Source organism: Nyctereutes procyonoides, unplaced genomic scaffold (assembly GCF_905146905.1).
Source record: "Nyctereutes procyonoides isolate TBG_1078 unplaced genomic scaffold, NYPRO_anot_genome, whole genome shotgun sequence".
NCBI lineage: Eukaryota > Metazoa > Chordata > Mammalia > Carnivora > Canidae > Nyctereutes > Nyctereutes procyonoides.
Genome location: NW_026575135.1, coordinates 61164259 through 61180511, shown reverse-complemented (window position 1 = coordinate 61180511; position 16253 = coordinate 61164259). Strand labels below are relative to the sequence as shown.

The 16253-nt window shown below is 37.3% G+C and overlaps 1 protein-coding gene across 7 annotated transcripts in view; it reads right to left on the bottom strand.

The window, feature by feature from the left end:
- Window positions 1-16253, bottom strand: part of CEP120 (centrosomal protein 120) — a 168237-nt gene that overhangs the window by 78406 nt on the left and 73578 nt on the right. For 6 of the 7 annotated variants that reach the window (XM_055302048.1, XM_055302043.1, XM_055302046.1 and 3 more), the window contains 8 exons: window positions 13835-14062; window positions 12449-12665; window positions 11186-11372; window positions 7790-7939; window positions 6889-7071; window positions 4948-5044; window positions 4701-4853; window positions 3866-3955 (listed from right to left, as the gene is read on the bottom strand). In XM_055302048.1, the coding sequence (XP_055158023.1) occupies window positions 3866-3955; window positions 4701-4853; window positions 4948-5044; window positions 6889-7071; window positions 7790-7939; window positions 11186-11372; window positions 12449-12665; window positions 13835-14062 (1305 nt within the window). The remainder of the gene's footprint in view (window positions 1-3865; window positions 3956-4700; window positions 4854-4947; window positions 5045-6888; window positions 7072-7789; window positions 7940-11185; window positions 11373-12448; window positions 12666-13834; window positions 14063-16253) is intronic. The other variant, XM_055302045.1, reaches the window with a different exon arrangement.

Sequence of the window (16253 nt, the reverse complement as noted above, 5' to 3'; positions counted from 1 at the left end):
CCAATCAACTTTTTGGACATGACTAATTCAAATAAACAGCCACTTACTAGACAGATATCATTGCATTTTCTGAGCAGAGTTCTTATTAACTAGTCAGGAGCTTGTCATTTCAAGCTGAAATGGTAATAGAAATTGTATATATTGAAAGCCAAATGAAAGATAATACCAAAATGACAACCAACAAAAAATTACCTTGACTTCTTTTTTTTTTCCAACCCATTACACAAAAACGGATTTCTCTCTCTCTCTGGCAATAGAAAGTTCAATTAGGGCACAAGTTGGATTGCCAAAATAATTAACTAAAAAAAAAATTTTCAAGATTTGACTTTTGCTTGCCTCAACACTGAAAAACTCTTTGACAACATTAAGAAAATAGTTCAACAATAAACTTATCTTGCCTTAAAAGCTAAATAAAAAATACAAAATTTTAAATATTTCACAGCTCACTCAGATTCAATTCATAAAGAATACCTGAGGACTATAAATGCTACTTAATATGAAAATCACATTAGGTACAACCACTATAAAATTTGTGTGAGGGCCTCTAATTTTTTGATTTTGGTTATTTGAACATTTCTTAAGAACAGACACTTCAGAGTAGTCCTATTTTTCTTTTAACTCACTGGTTTTTCAAAATTTTAATGGTTGAGGGGATCCCTGGGTGGTTCAGCGGTTTAGCGCCTGCCTTTGGCCCAGAGCGTGATCCTGCAGTCCCAGGATTGAGTCCCGTGTCGGGCTTTCGGCGCAGAGCCCGCTTCTCCCTCCACCTTGTCTCTATCTCTGTGTGTGTCTCTCTCTATCATGAATAAATAAAATCTTAAAAAAAAATTTTTTTTTAATGATTGAGAATTAAGGGAGATAAAGCTGAGACAGTTACTTTAAAGTCAAAGGCCTGGGGGACTGCTGCTCAGTCTACCCACAGAAGACCAACTGCCCCTAGTCTACAAACATGAATGGAACAACCCACACAAAACAACTGCTGCTACACACTGGAGAATGGGCAACCCGGGACCATCAGCCCTGACAGAGCACAAACAAATGAGGATCTATGGGAACTCTAGTGGACTTCCTTGGAGGCACTTTCCAGAATCTAGTTCAGAGAAGGGGGGCATCCAGCAGGGCCTCTCAACCTGGCGGACTTGAAGTGACCAGACATGAGACTGAAGAGGCTGGGGCAAGTCAAGTTCATGAGGAGAGGAGGCAGATGTAGAGTAGTCAGCTCTAGTGTGAGGCCAAACTCCCTGGGGCTGGGAACATTACACTGGAACGCTCAAGGATGAAGCATTCCCAGAGCTCAGACAGGTCTGAGGAGAGTATGCCTTCCTACCCGACTGAAAGGAGAGACCCTGTGACATGCGAGGCATAAACATACTACCATAGACCCCAAGGCTATGAGATGTTGGCAGCTCACTCTAGCAAAACTTAAAAGGATCAAACTTCTCCCAAGTAACTTCATATCACAGCGAGATACAGCAATCCACAATATGAACCTCACAGTTTCTGCCATCTAACAAAAAATTACCCATCATGCGCAGCAGTGGAAAATTATAACCTATAACCAGGTGAAAAAAAACAGAGACCTCAAAATGATACTAGTTGGAACTAGAAGATAATGTATTATAAAGATAGTGCAGACACTGAAGAGTATAAAGGAAAACATGAACATGATGAAAGATGGAGTATGTTTAAAAACAAACATTATATGTTCTCATTCATTTGGGGAATATAAAAAATAGTGAAAGGGAATAAAGGGGAAACAAGAAAAAATAAGTGGGAAATATCAGAATGGGAGACAACATGAAAGACTCCTAACTCTGGGAAACGAACTAGGGGTGGGGGTGACTGGGTGGCGGGCACTGAGGGGGGCACTTGACGGGATGAGCACTGGGTGTTATTCTGTATGTTGACAAATTGAACACCAATAAAAAATAAATTTATTAAACAAAGACCCAAATAGGTCTTTCAGAGATGAAAAATACAGTATATGAACAATTATGCTGAATTGGATTCATGGCAAATTAGATCCCTGAGAAGAAAAGATAGGTGAACCTCAAATCACAGCAATAAAAAATACCCAAAATGAAGCACTGAGAAGAAAAAAAAGGACAAACAATTCACTTCTCAATGGGACAGTTATCAAGCAGTCTAAGATACACATACACTGGAATCTAAGCACAAAAGAAAGAAACACAGAAGCTCATCAAAGAAGCTCAAAGATTCCAAGCAGGGCGAACACATGCACACAGACCACAGAACCACAAGGCCCACCAAAATCATAATGCTGAAAACTAGTGATAAGGAAAAAAATCCTAAAAGTAGTTGAGAGAAAAAAAAAAAAAGACATTACAGACAGAAGGCCAAAGTAAAAAGGCCTGCAGATTTTCCATCAGAAACAACACAAGCCAAAATGCAAATAAAACAACTTTCAAGACTGCAACAAGAAACTGTCAACTCAGAATTCTATACCTGGTAAAAAGAGCTTCTAAAATAAGGGACAGGGGATCCCTGGGTGGCTCAGTGGTTTGGCACCTGCCTTTGGCCCAGGGTGCGTTCCTGGAGTCCCGGGATCAAGTCCCACATCAGGCTCCCGGCATGGAGCCTGCTTCTCCTTCTGCCTGTGTCTCTGCCTCTCTCTATATATGTCTATCACAAATAAATAAATAAATCATAAATAAATAAATAAGGGACAGATAAACACTTCTTCACACAAAAGCTAACAGCATTTATTGCCATCAGACCTATATTGCAAGAAATGTTATATATTTCGCTAATAAAAAGACTACTGCCTCAAAGTTTTACTTCCTTACAAACTAACTCTTCAAAAATATATTTAAGGATAAGACATGTAAAAGCAACATCTGCGATGGTAACAGCACAAAGGACATATGCTGAACACGGACATGTATGGTTGTAAACTTCTTATACTACACATGAAGTGGTATAACAGCATTTGAAGGCATACTGGAATAAATTAAAGTTGCATATTTTAAATCTTAAAGCTACCACCAAAAAAAAAAAAAAAAGGCAGTAAAATAGAGATACAGGTAATAAGGCAATAGTAAAAATAAAATGGGATCATAAAAAAGTCAATGAATCTAAAGCAAAGGACAAAAAAAATAAGAAAAGATGGAACAAATGGAAAACCAAGAGCCAAACAGTAGATTTAAACCCAAGCATTAAAAAAAAAAAAAAAAATTCCAAGCATGTCAATTATTACCTATTAAATATATAAATAGTTGAAGTCAGAGAAGAAAATAAAATAACTTTCAAGAATATTCTAGTCTGCACCTTGCTTCTGTCTCTTGGTTGAATGTAGCAAACCACCGTGCCATTGGTTGTCTTCTCTCATTTATAGATAGATACATCATTAACTGCTAAAATGAAAGCTAAATAGCAAGTCTAAATTTCAGGGTTTTTGTTTTACTCAAGAACATGAGTGTAAATGGGTAAGTACTGAACTTTTGCCTTTTTGGAGTAAGATCAGATGGTCTTGTTATTTGTAAAAATGTCATTTATTCCAGAATACAAGTCTTAAAAAGGGCTTATAAATTTTTAATGTTTTATTAACAAGTTATAACACATATATACTTAAACGTGCAGTTTTCTTTTTTCACAAAAAAGTAGGCTTTTTTCCTAGAATATTCATTTTCTGAATGAATACATTTGCAGGTTTCAAAATCAAAAAAGCACCGAACATCTTACAGAGAAAGGCCTTCCTTCTACTACTGACCCATTCAGCACTTTATCCAAACCAATCAACAACCACTATACTTTGTTATTCCACAGATTTTTTTTTTGATGCATGTACCAGATACTATCATGAAGATTTTTCCTCTCCACCTTCAATTTCTAGAGAAGTTATTACCTTTTTCTTTACAAGCGATTCTCTCTCTCGATCTCTTTTCTTCCATTCCTCTGCAAGAGCCTGCATATGAGCCAATTCCTTCTGCCTTAGCTACAAAAGGCAAACATATCACTGTTTCAAATATACAAATCAGTTTTTCTCTGGTAAATAATTAATACTGATCACTGATCATGTTTTTTTTTCAGGCACTTTATTTTATTCTTTAAACCAAATAAAGAGAAGGCTTGAGGCAAGGAATACTACCCATGTGAGTATAAAGCTAATGTTAAGACCTGTTTTCTAACTCTCATTTCAACACAGATGATTCTAGATGATTCTGTATGCTATATGAGGGCCAGAAATTAAAAGAAATGCCCAAGTTCCAACCTCTGAATTGTAGTCTTCAATTCTGCCCCAGAGTCATGGAGAAAGTTAAGGGGAATCCTTCTGCATGGCTTCTGCCCAGCTGTCATTTATCGAGTAGTTTTTAATTCTATTTTACTGTAAGGGTAAAGCATTCTTGATAGTGAGGGACTGGGTAGGGTACCCATGAACTGAGAGAAAAATCTTATGGAGAAGAAAGAAATGTAGTCAGGAAACAAAAACAAAACTGCCTTAAAGTAACATTTAAAAAGTAACCTGGTTGGGATCCCTGCGTGGCGCAGTGGTTTGGCGCCTGCCTTTGGCCCAGGGCGCGATCCTGGAGACCCGGGATCGAATCCCACATCGGGCTCCCGGTGCATGGAGCCTGCTTCTCCCTCTGCCTGTGTCTCTGCCTCTCTCTCTCTCTCTGTGACTATCATAAATAAATAAAAATTAAAAAAAATAAAAAATAAAAAATAAAATAAAAAGTAACCTGGTTTTCAAAAATGTCTTCTTGCATCTCTTTCCACATTTCCAGCTCCAATGCTGCTTTGTATTCCAAGGTTTCTCGAGGCTCTGTCTGGACTTCTGAAGGACATGGTGCAGGAGGAAGGGAAGATGGCTTCTGTTGTACAGCAGATAAACCCTGAGACATGAACCAAAATGTATTGAAACACACTGACACACTAGCACGTTAGATCCATTATAAGGCGTCATGTCACACTTTCAGTGATACTTACCTGAGATGAATCAGAGACAAGAATCTCACGCATTTTTACTAGTCCATAATCTTCTAGAGTTACTGTGTAAGAAAGATCTATTATCCTGTTGTTTGACCTACAGGTTAAATCAGAAATATCTTAAAATTCAAGGAAACACTTTTATATTATTTTTCCTTTTATTTTCCCATGCTAAAGCACTAATTAGGTCACATTTCTTGTATCTGACACTGTTGCTACTCAAACTGAAGTTCTATACGCTTCACAACCTCCCACATACAAGATCTTACTTGAGTATACACAGATCTTACTTGAATATACACTCTAGTAAGTACATACCTATATTTGCTAAAAAATAGGAAAATACTGTAGATATGGAGAAATATAAAATCCTATTGCCATAGGTAGTTACTACTGTAACTGTACTAACACTGTAGTTATGGAGAAATATAAAATCCTATTGCCATAGGTAGTTACCACTGAATTTTCATTTCCTTCCTCTCGCGTTTTATGTATGTGCAGAGGCACATGCACTCATATACATATACATACTGAGATCATACTATTTTGTTCCTTTCTCTCCATTTCCATCAAGACCATTTTTTGTGTGTCATCAATATTAATTCAAAAATGCACATTTTAATGACTATAAAATAGCCTAATGAATTTACATAGCAAAATGCAGAAAAAAAATTTCCCTACTCTTCGTTATATAGATTATTCTGAATTCTTATTCTACATTTTCCTGGTATGAAGCACTTAGACATAAATCTTTTACTGGATGGGAGCACTGTGTCAGGATAATTTCCGAAAATTGGATAATTATATATAATTTTTATAATAATGAGGATATCTCTGTATCACAGAACCCCATGTAGCTTTTACCAAAATATTAGAGAAAAACACAAACTTGGCTACAAGAAACATGGCTTTGTCTACATCAAATCTATTCCATAAATCTTTGTTCAAACAAAACTTCAGTGAATGAAACCCACACAAGCAAACCCTTAATAATCAACTGGCACATTTTCTTCTAATCTCACAGCTTTTAGAAGACATGAATAAAGCAAAATGGAGCACTATCTTAGCTAATTCTCCAAAAACTTCTCTGTGTACAGAGCAGGGCAATAAAAGTTAATATTCATAACCCACAGATTTAAAATAACTAGCAATGATCTAATTATTTTCATGATATTCTAGTTATTTGACCAAAAAAATGGTATTTTTAAAATAACTTTCAGTTCAGCAGCGTCTGATGCTCTAAAACACCTCTTCCCAGATCCTCCGAGTACAGGTTTTACTCAACTCTTTACTTTCTGCAAGTGACTAGAGATGGGTAAGAGCAAGAAAAGGAATTTCAAGCTACTCTTAGATCTCAGCTTTTTACTGAGCCTGAGTTCATGCTACATTCTAATTATGCTTCAAAAATCAAGGCATGTGATATATAATATTAAAGTATATTTAGACTTCTGTTGCTAACTTGAAAAAGATCACTCAAAAAAGGTCTTTTGTGTAAGATATGTGAACTTCAGTTTTTCCCCGTGCCAATAAATTCCAGGGCGGAAGAACAATACTCTTTTTAAAGTGTCAAATATTTGTAACATTCTCAGAAATTAGACTGGAAGCAAAATTTAAAATACCTGTCAAGTAGAAAGCCAGTCATTCCCAATGCAAAGTAATGTAAAAATACATTATAATATTTAGCAACCCTGATTACTAACTAAAAATAATAGCCGGAATTTAAAATTCTCTGGCTTAAGAGACGGGAGGGAAATACTCACAAGGCTAAGTGTTAACAGAATAATAAGGTAAAATGATACCAGAAAACTAAAAAGCAAATTAGAATATAGCACCCATTGGTCAAAGAAGAAAGATCAAACAAAGATGACAAGAAAGGACAAGGCTGTACCCAGTTAATAAGAATAAAAAGTAAGCTAAGACCAATTCTGAGAAATGCATTACCCCTGTGCTGCTATAAAAGGCACACTTTCACTGTAAGTTTGACGCCAACACTGTTCACCACTGGAACCTAAGAAGCGTGTTTTTTCTGAAGACAAGACGTTAGAAAGCTGGATTCTGGCGATTCCCAGAAGTAAATCTTTACTCATTTTATCCTTGTGCCATAATTCAACCAGCAGTGGAATCCTGAGGAAGAGAGAAACAAGTGTTCATATCTATCAGTTCTGAACTAAGTTGATAACATCTCTGAGTTCTCCAAATGGAGTCAAAGATGTTTTTGTTACCTGGATTATAAAGACTCAATTCCATGGGTAACAAACAGAAAATACTATTACGTTTTCTACACCTCTTTCTGTGCAGTTAAGAAAACCCTCCAGACACTATTTTTAATCTTCCGTCTTCCTTTTAAATTAATACACAAATTTGAATTGTGATACTCTGAGAAAGTAAAAAGACATTTCAGATCTCATTTTTCTTCACAAATCCAATTCAGACAACTGGATTAACACCTCCATGTTATATAGATGACAAATCAGAAAAAGCCAACAATAACCACAGTCAACTGGTGAAGCAGTAATAAAAACTAAGTAGCTTGTTTGCATTTATCTTCATGTATTATGAGGAAACAGGACTACTTTTCAAAGCTGCTTCTTTACTTATAGGCCTATCAACTTAGTTCTAACATCTAAATTCAGACAAGATAGTAAAATCTACAAAGAGCCTCTGTAACCATATAAAACTTTAAAGCAAAAGCACAAACACTGCAGACATTACCAGTACCTTTGTTTCTAGGTTTTTCAAATGCACTGACTGCTGTGAATTTAAAACTCTAAGGCTTGCTCTCGTTAACAAGATATCAATTTTCAAGAGTAGGTTCATATCATACAGACTGTATACATATTACCTTAAGAAGGTATCTTGCAGCTGATGAGGCAAAGTTGCAAAATCAAATGCACAGTAAGACTGCGGGAGAAAAACTTCCATGTTTTTGCGAACTTCTACGGGAGGATTAGTCATAATAGGAGCTGCACTACCGAAGAATGGATAGGAGTACCTAAAATTTAAGAAAAAACAAAATCCTATGAGACAGTTGACAGGTAAGGCTTATAGTCTTTTTTTTTTAAGTATAATATGAATATAATGAAATGAACAGAATTTTTAAAATAGGGAAATGATACAAATACATTATGGTTTTAGTCCTATTGCCAACTTTAAAATAGTGCAAATACTGTCGGTGTCAATATAAAAATTATAGCAGTTCTAGAGAAAATATATTATGTGTATAGCACTAGTTCCTCAGGCTGCTTTACAAGTGATCTGAGAATGACCTTCTGGGGAATAAGAATTTTGGTATTTTGAAGGCAAAGACACCAAATAAGCAAGAGATGGTCATTTTGAAACTTCCCGAGTAAGATGAAGTCCAAAGACCAGGCCACCATTTGTTTAGGAGTTCCTTGAGGGCACAGATCCCATCTTTTTCATCTGTACCCTCCCAGCAACAAATAAGCCCTTTTGAGCACATAGTAGACATTCAAGAAATAAAATACCTGCTGAATTTACTTTGTAAACTTACTTTCTCTATTCATTAATATCTTGACTTTTATGGACTAACAAACTCTTAGTTAACTCTAAAAGGGTGCACCCATGGAATTCTGCCTTTGAAAATCAAGGATGAAAGCAGATGAATCAATGAGTAACAAGACTACTTTTTCCTTTCATCATAGAAACCACACGAGATTAAATGGAAGGATGCCTATCATAGAACTTACTTTGTATTTAAAGCCAAATACAAAGACAATGTAATGCTCACTTCAATTTCATTTTGTATCTTGTTATTCGTTAGGAAAACTAGAGCTTAAAGCCTAGGAGTGGAATCTACTTTTCCTAAAACAAGAATCCCATGCATTCATTCAATTCCACTGAAATCAGATCATCTCACAAATCACATTACACAGTGGCCAACTGCAGTTTCATGACAGGTCATGAGAGCATGACTACATGAAATCAAACTCAAACTGTTTTTAAAAAATGCTATAAGATGCCTCAAAGACATAACCAATGGCCCTTATCAAGTGAATTCTATGTAGCATGTGTAAGTGAATCTTAACTGTTTCTTTAGAATACATTTTCCCTTTTCTTTGCCAAATGAACTTCTGGCAAAATCTGTCTTCTTCACTAGGTTGAGCTCTGTAAACCCGCAATAGCAGACACACTGCTGGCATAATGTAGGCACTTAATGATTAAACAAAAGGCCTGTATGACAAGACTGAACCACTAAAAAACAAAGATAAAAGTGCCTGCTACTCGGGCTGGCACAGACTTCCCCCCTCACAGCTTCTAATTTTAGATCATCCCACTATTTCTATACTTCTAACTAACAGCATCTCTGGGTACCCTAAGGTCACATTTTCTACTAGCACTGGTAAAGGGATCTCAGTTAAAAACATGGAGAGAGGGATGCCTGGGTGGCTCAGCGGTTAAGCGTCTGCCTTTGGCTCAGGGTGTGATCCTGGGGTCCCATGATTGAGTCCCATATCGGGCTCCCTGCATGGAGCCTATTTCTCCCTCTGCCTGTGTCTCTGCCTCTCTCTCTCTCATGAATAAATAAATAAAATCTTAAAAAAAAAAAAGTAAAGGAGAAAGTAAATAATCATTCTTATTTCTAAAAAACCATTTTAAGAGATGTTCTAGAAACCTTTTAAGAAAAGCTTTGTCTATGAGAGAAAGCTTTTTTTGTTCTTCCTCAATTTTCAACCAGGATTATCATGTTTCTCAGCCTCTAACAAGAGGTAAAAAGCCAAACTTATGCTGTGATGGAAAGACTCCCATTCTGTGAATTCACTGCTACACTCAGCGTTGAGTCCCTTTGATTTGGTCCACAAATCACATCAAAGCTCAGGGGATTCTACAAACAGCTTGATAAGAATCTAACAACTGAAAAATTAAATAGGTGTATGAGTTAATGATGCATCTGAAAAACAGGTATGCAGTAAATAACAGCAGGGAGCACCATGTAGTTGCTGACATTCCTGGCAGTGGCAATCCAAAATGAGAGAAAGATTTTCTAGTTTTAACAACGTAAAGAGCAATAGCTTTAATAGAAATGCTAATGCTTGCTCCAAAGAAATTTATAAGGAAAAACTAAATACTCCAAACAAAAACACATTAGTGTACTACTACATTTAATACATATTTCAGCCAAAAAAGTTGATGAAAATGTGTTACTATTAAAAACAAGCAATTGAGGGCATCCCGGGTGGCTCAGTGGTTTAGCGCCACCTTCAGTCCAGGGCCTGGATCCTGGAGCCCCGGGATTGAGTCCCACGTCAGGCTCCCTGCATGGAGCCTGATTCTCCCTCTGCCTGTTTCTCTGCCTCTCTCCCTTTCTGTGTCTCTCTCATGAATAAATAAATAAAATCTTAAAAAAAAAAAAAAAAAAAGCAGTTGTGTAAAGCTATTTAATTGACTGAAATATATACGTATTTTAATTTCTTTTATTGAACAGGGTGAACACATTCCACTTGCAGTTCATTAAATATGGTTTTTACAGTCTCAGCTACCAAGTGTAGATATTAGCTATAACCTCCCATTATAATAAAGTTTTTTTTTTTTAATTTTTTATTTATTTATGACAGTCACAGAGAGAGAGAGGCAGAGACACAGGCAGAGGGAGAAGCAGGCTCCATGCACCAGGAGCCCGATGTGGGACTCGATCCCAGGTCTCCAGGATCGTGTCCTGGGCCAAAGGCAGGCGCCAAACCGCTGCGCCACCCAGGGATCCCCATTATAATAAAGTTTTATAAAAAAACAGATACAATACTTCCCTTATTTTAAAAATTTTTTTTTTAAGATTTGATTTATTTATTCATGAGAGAGAGAGAGAGAGAAAGAGAAGAGGCAGAGACACAGGCAGAGGGAGAAGCAGGCTCCATGCAGGGAGCCTGACGTGGGACTCGATCCCGGGGCTCCAGGATCACACCCCGGGCTAAAGGCAGCACTAAATCACTGGGCCATCAGGGCTGCCTGAAACAACACATTTTATAAGTTCAAGAGTCACTTTGTTTTTTACCAAGGGGCATTACTACATTGTCATAAATACCTGTAATTATTATTAGTTCTCATACCAACAATGTCACCCTGGTTTAAATTCAAAGTCATTAGGACAGAGTTTTGCCCCCTTTTCAGTTCATGGGTTTAACAATGTTTTCACTTCGGTGATATTTCTCCCTCTATTATTCCCAAATAAAGGAAAGCCATTGCTCTTCAGAAAATAATACTATGAAACAAAATCAGATCATACCTTAATATACAGTTGACTGGAAAACCAACTTCCAAATCATGGATACTCCTTAAGTCTATTGAAAAGCAAAAATGATGTGATGTTGCTGGCACAGCAATCTTCTGTCCTGAGGCTGTTTCTGAAGCATGGGATGCAGTCACTGCCTGGCCCACTGCCTGGGCCACCGAAGCAGGTACAGAAGTGATGGCTAGAATGAACGTAAAAATTTAAAAGAAAAAATGCCATTTGGTAACAATTTCTTTTCAGTTATTTACATCACTTAAAGAAATCTCATTTTCCTTCAAGCAAGGAATCTGATCATTTGCTTTCATAAACATGAATTAAGCCATCGACTTCTTGAAGTGACTTACCCAAAATTATGTAGGCTTTAATTCCCATTTTAGAACTGTGTAAAAAAAGACCTTACTCTTTAACATAGATTACAAAACACAAAAGCATACATTACTGATGCTGTGATATGTGCCAGCAGCCTGGCAGGAACCAACTTCTTTCCAAGAGGCAGCTAAACTCAACTTAGTATCTGAAGGGTTGTACTTGAGACGTACTGCAGATATAATTTCATCACTTTTTAAGTAGTAGTTTTGGCTATTTTAGGCACATATGACATAGTCTAACAAAAGAGATAACTAGTTCAATCCCTATAGACTAGAGATGTTTTGCGAATAGCCCAAGTCCAAGAGCTATTCAATGACCAAGTGATAACTTGCACCTTAACTTGACTCTTAATCCACCACTCTTTTAATTACTTACACTAGGAAACGTAACTGCAGATCCTTACGCAGTAGATGGGAAAAGTTTAGAAAAGCAGATAACACCGTTCTCAGGCTAACTTTCAGATCAAAAAGGAGCATTATGATTATTACAATAGGCAGTAGCTCTTCTAAAATTCCAACGAATTCACAACATTCAAGTGTTTACTAGTTAAAAATACATTCAAAATGTAAAATACATTTTACATGTTTACATGTAAAAATACATTCAAAAGAACTATTTTCTGTTATCTCTTCTGCATAAACTACTGTTTCTAAAATAAAAGTAACTGGAAAACTCTCACCCAAGCAAAATCTATGAGAAAGTTACAGACTCAATCTAAATTTATTCCAATTTAAGCAAATTTTTTTTTTTTTTTTACATCATGACACACTACTGGCTCTTAAAATAAAAAACTCACAATTTACTTAAAGACCATGAAAACTTTCTTAATCATTAATTAGATGGCTATAAAATGTATGCCTAAAAAAATCTGTAAAAAGAACACCTTACCCTTTGGATTTGGTTTTGTATCCTTATCATATTGCAAGCTTTCCACTTCACTTCCTGTTGCATCATCTTTTGTTGGAGGTGAAAGGTTTTGAGGTGGAACAGGGGACATGCTTGGTGACTTTGGCCCAGTGAGTATCTTCTCTTTTATAGGAGTTAAAACTCGCTTCTTTGAATGCTGTAGTTCATGTTCATTCTGGGTCTTTAATTCAATTAAAGACTAAAAACAATTTTTAAATAAAGTATAATTTGTAAAGCACTTTCCTTCATAATTAAGCAAAAAACGAGATGTTGTTTTTTAAAAATATAAGCTTCCTTTCCCAGTTTGGATATTCCTAGTCTATTTTTCTTCATAATTTGCAAATTTTCTTATAGCATCTAGGACCAGAAAAAGGAAGATGAACAGGAAGGAAATATGTATCGAGAGCTGAGTACCAAAATATATCCTAACTGTAAGAAGGGCTAAATACAATGGAGGCCTGCTACTAAAACAAAAAATAAAAACATATCTAATAAGATTTTCCTCCTTTCCTTTGTTCAACCTTCTTCTAAAAATATATGCATATATATATGTGTGTGTGTGTATATATATAATATATATACTTAAACTCTCACTTTGGTTTTTCTATCTTTAATTCATAACCTACATAAAGATAGTTCTTCAAAAGAAGCACACTACAGTTGATTCTGGGGCTATATATAATAAAAAAAACAAGTATGTCCAAACATTCATCTCTGCTGCCTAAATAGCGTCTGAGGACCATACAGTACCGTGAACCAGGAACTCTGTCTTAGCTCAAGCTGAGTCAACAAAAATGATTATGATTAATGCAGATTCCCAGAAACTAGGTCTAACAACATTCTCTTTTACACGGGTTCCTTTTCTGGCACTGACTGACCATGAGTTGAGGGTTGAGGAGGCATAGTTCCTTTTACATGAAAGGCACTTGGGAGTCTGCTTGAGATTCTCTCTCTGCCTCTCCTCTCCAAAAATAAATAAATCTTTGAGAAAAAAAGAAAAAAGAAAAAAAAAAAAAAAGGGAGGCGCCTGAGTGGGTGGCTCAGTCAGGTAAGGGTGTCTGCCTTTGGCTGAGGTCATGGTCTCAGGGTCCTGGGATGGAGTCCTGTGTAGGCTGTCTGCTCAGCAGGGAGCCTGTTTCTCCCTCTCCCTCAAATAAATAAAATATTAAAAAAAAAAAAGACTGCATGCAAAGGCTCTGTATAAACACTCAAAGTATAGCCAAGAAGCCACAGTACTTTTCAGAATGTAGGCCACTAATTTAAGAATACTTTCTCACACAAGGTAAACTCTTCTGAAGATCAACTTTTATAAAGAGCTATGAATGACACAGCAAAAGCTGGAGGAGGGGATGGATGGTTGCTACTTGCCTGGGCTTCTATGCCTTCTCTCTGCAGAGCCACAGACACTCCCACTGTTGGGGCTAGCTCCATGGGAACAGGTGCAAGCTTCTGTTTGGCTCGGTTTGGAGGGTCAAGGATAAAAGCACCCTCAACGGTGACCGGGCGTTGGTTGATTTCTGTACTCCCCTTTTTCAGCAGTCCAGTTAGGGGTACTTCTGTACTTCCAAGTGAGTGGTCTCCACAGCAAAGATGGATCTAGTGGGAAAGAGAAAATCAAAATAGGCTTTATATTCTCTCTCATCTCCAAAACACATTAACTTAACAGAAAGGGAAGCCTGGATAGCTCAGTTAGTTGAGCATCCTATGCTTGGGCTTCAGGGTCTTGGATCAAGCCCCACAGCAGGCGCCACACTTGTGCTCAGCACAGAGTTTGTTTGAAATTCTCTGCTTCTCCTCCACTTTCTCCCTTCCACCCCCATCGCTCCCCATGCCCCCACACCACAAATGTGCACATGGCAGTCTCTCAATCAATCAATCAATAAATCCTTAAAAAAATAAAATGATCCAGAGAAGTAAAGTATAATGCAGGTTATCTTACTGACCTGCAGTGACTAAGAGATTCTCATACAGGATGATTAAAATTGTTGATAAGGCATAAACCTTACAAAGAACTCAATAATAAAGAGAGAGAGAGAGAGAAAGAGCAGGGAGGGGGAGAAGACAACTCGCTGCTGAGCAGGGAGCCTGACTTGAGGCTTGATCCTAGGACGCGGAGATCATGACCTGAGCCCAAACCAAAAGAAGGATGCTCAAGTGACTGAGCCACTCAAGCACCCCTTTCTTTCTCTTTTCCTGCTTTTCCAATTTTATACTATAACAGTATTGACCAGTACAAGGTAAAAGAGATTACCTTTCAGGTGGACTGTACTGTTTATCACTGATAGCTAATCAAAACTTCGACAATACCCCTTCTGAGATGGCTGTTCAGGTATTTATTTTCCTTACTATATGGGCAAACATGGTGTCCATGCACAATAAGCAATCACAACATGAAACTATTTTTAGTTCTAATGTTTGCAATGACCTGTCAGCTAGTTTTAATATTATTATGTGTGACGTTGTTGGTGGGCTGGAGAGAAAGGATTTTTATGACTTAAACGTCCATCAGAATTAAGTGAAGAGGGGAGCCTGGGTGACTCAGCGGTTTAGCGCCACCTTCAGCCCAGGTCGTGATCCTGGAGACAGACCCAGGATCGAGTCCCATATCAGGCTCCCTGCATGGAGCCTGCTTCTCCCTCTGCCTGTGTCTCTGCTCTGCCTCTCTCTCTCTCTCTCTCTCTCTCTCTCTCTCTCTCTCTCTCTCTCTCTCTCCCCCTGTGTCTTTCATGAATAAATAAATAAAATCTTAAAAAAAATTAAGTGAAAAAAGAAGTTCTTACTTTAGTAAACACTGATATGTCAGATACAGAAAAAAATTCAAGACGTTTTGAAAGTTAAAAACTATGTGAAAAGATGAAATGCAGGGAAAAAAAAGCAGTTCATCATTTTATACAGTATTTCACTATTTAGTACCTTGGGTTTAACAAAATCATCTCCAAAATTTAGTTCTACTATACTTTTTTTTTTTTTAAGATTTCTTTAGAGAGGGAACACATGGAAAGAGCAAGCGTGCACACGCTCTCAGGTCAGGGATCAGGAGGAACAGAGGGAGGAGAGAGAGAGAGAATCTCAAGCAGACTCCCCTCTGAGCACAGAGCCCAAGGTAGGGCTGGATCTCATGACCCTGAGATCATGACCTCAGCTAAATCAAGAGTCAGGTGCTTGACCGACTGAGCCACCCAGGTGCCCCATAGTTTTATAATATCTTAAGGCCCCTTCCCACCTTCCACCCAAATTGCAAGCAAAATCCCATGCCTGATCATATTAAACAAATGATGACCTAATCCTTTATTTTACTCTCCCACATCGGTCTGATGAAAAGCAATTGTAATTAAAAATAGAACACAAATGCAGGGGTGGCTCAGTGGTTGAGTATCTCCCTTTGGCTCAGGTCCTGATCCCAGGGTCCCTCACAGGGAGCCTGCTCCTGACTCTGCCTATGTCTCTGCCTCTTTCTGTCTCTCATGAATGAATGAATGAATGAATGAATGAATGAATGAAAAATAAAAATACAACAGTCATTTTCACTAAGGTTCACTTTTAGGAGAGTCCAATAAAAAAATTACTGTATAAAAGTACTCAATTCAAGGGCAGGCTTTGGAAAGTTGTGTTATTTCTTTGCATTTAATAGCAAAGAATATAAATTCTGAAATCCCAGAGTGTGATCTGTGTGTGCATAGCTACCATGCCCACTAATTAATGATGAAATCTTCCCTGAGCCCTGGAGCTTTGGGCTCCAGCCCCATTTTTTATTATAAAGCCTGAAAACGGATACACCTCTTTTCCT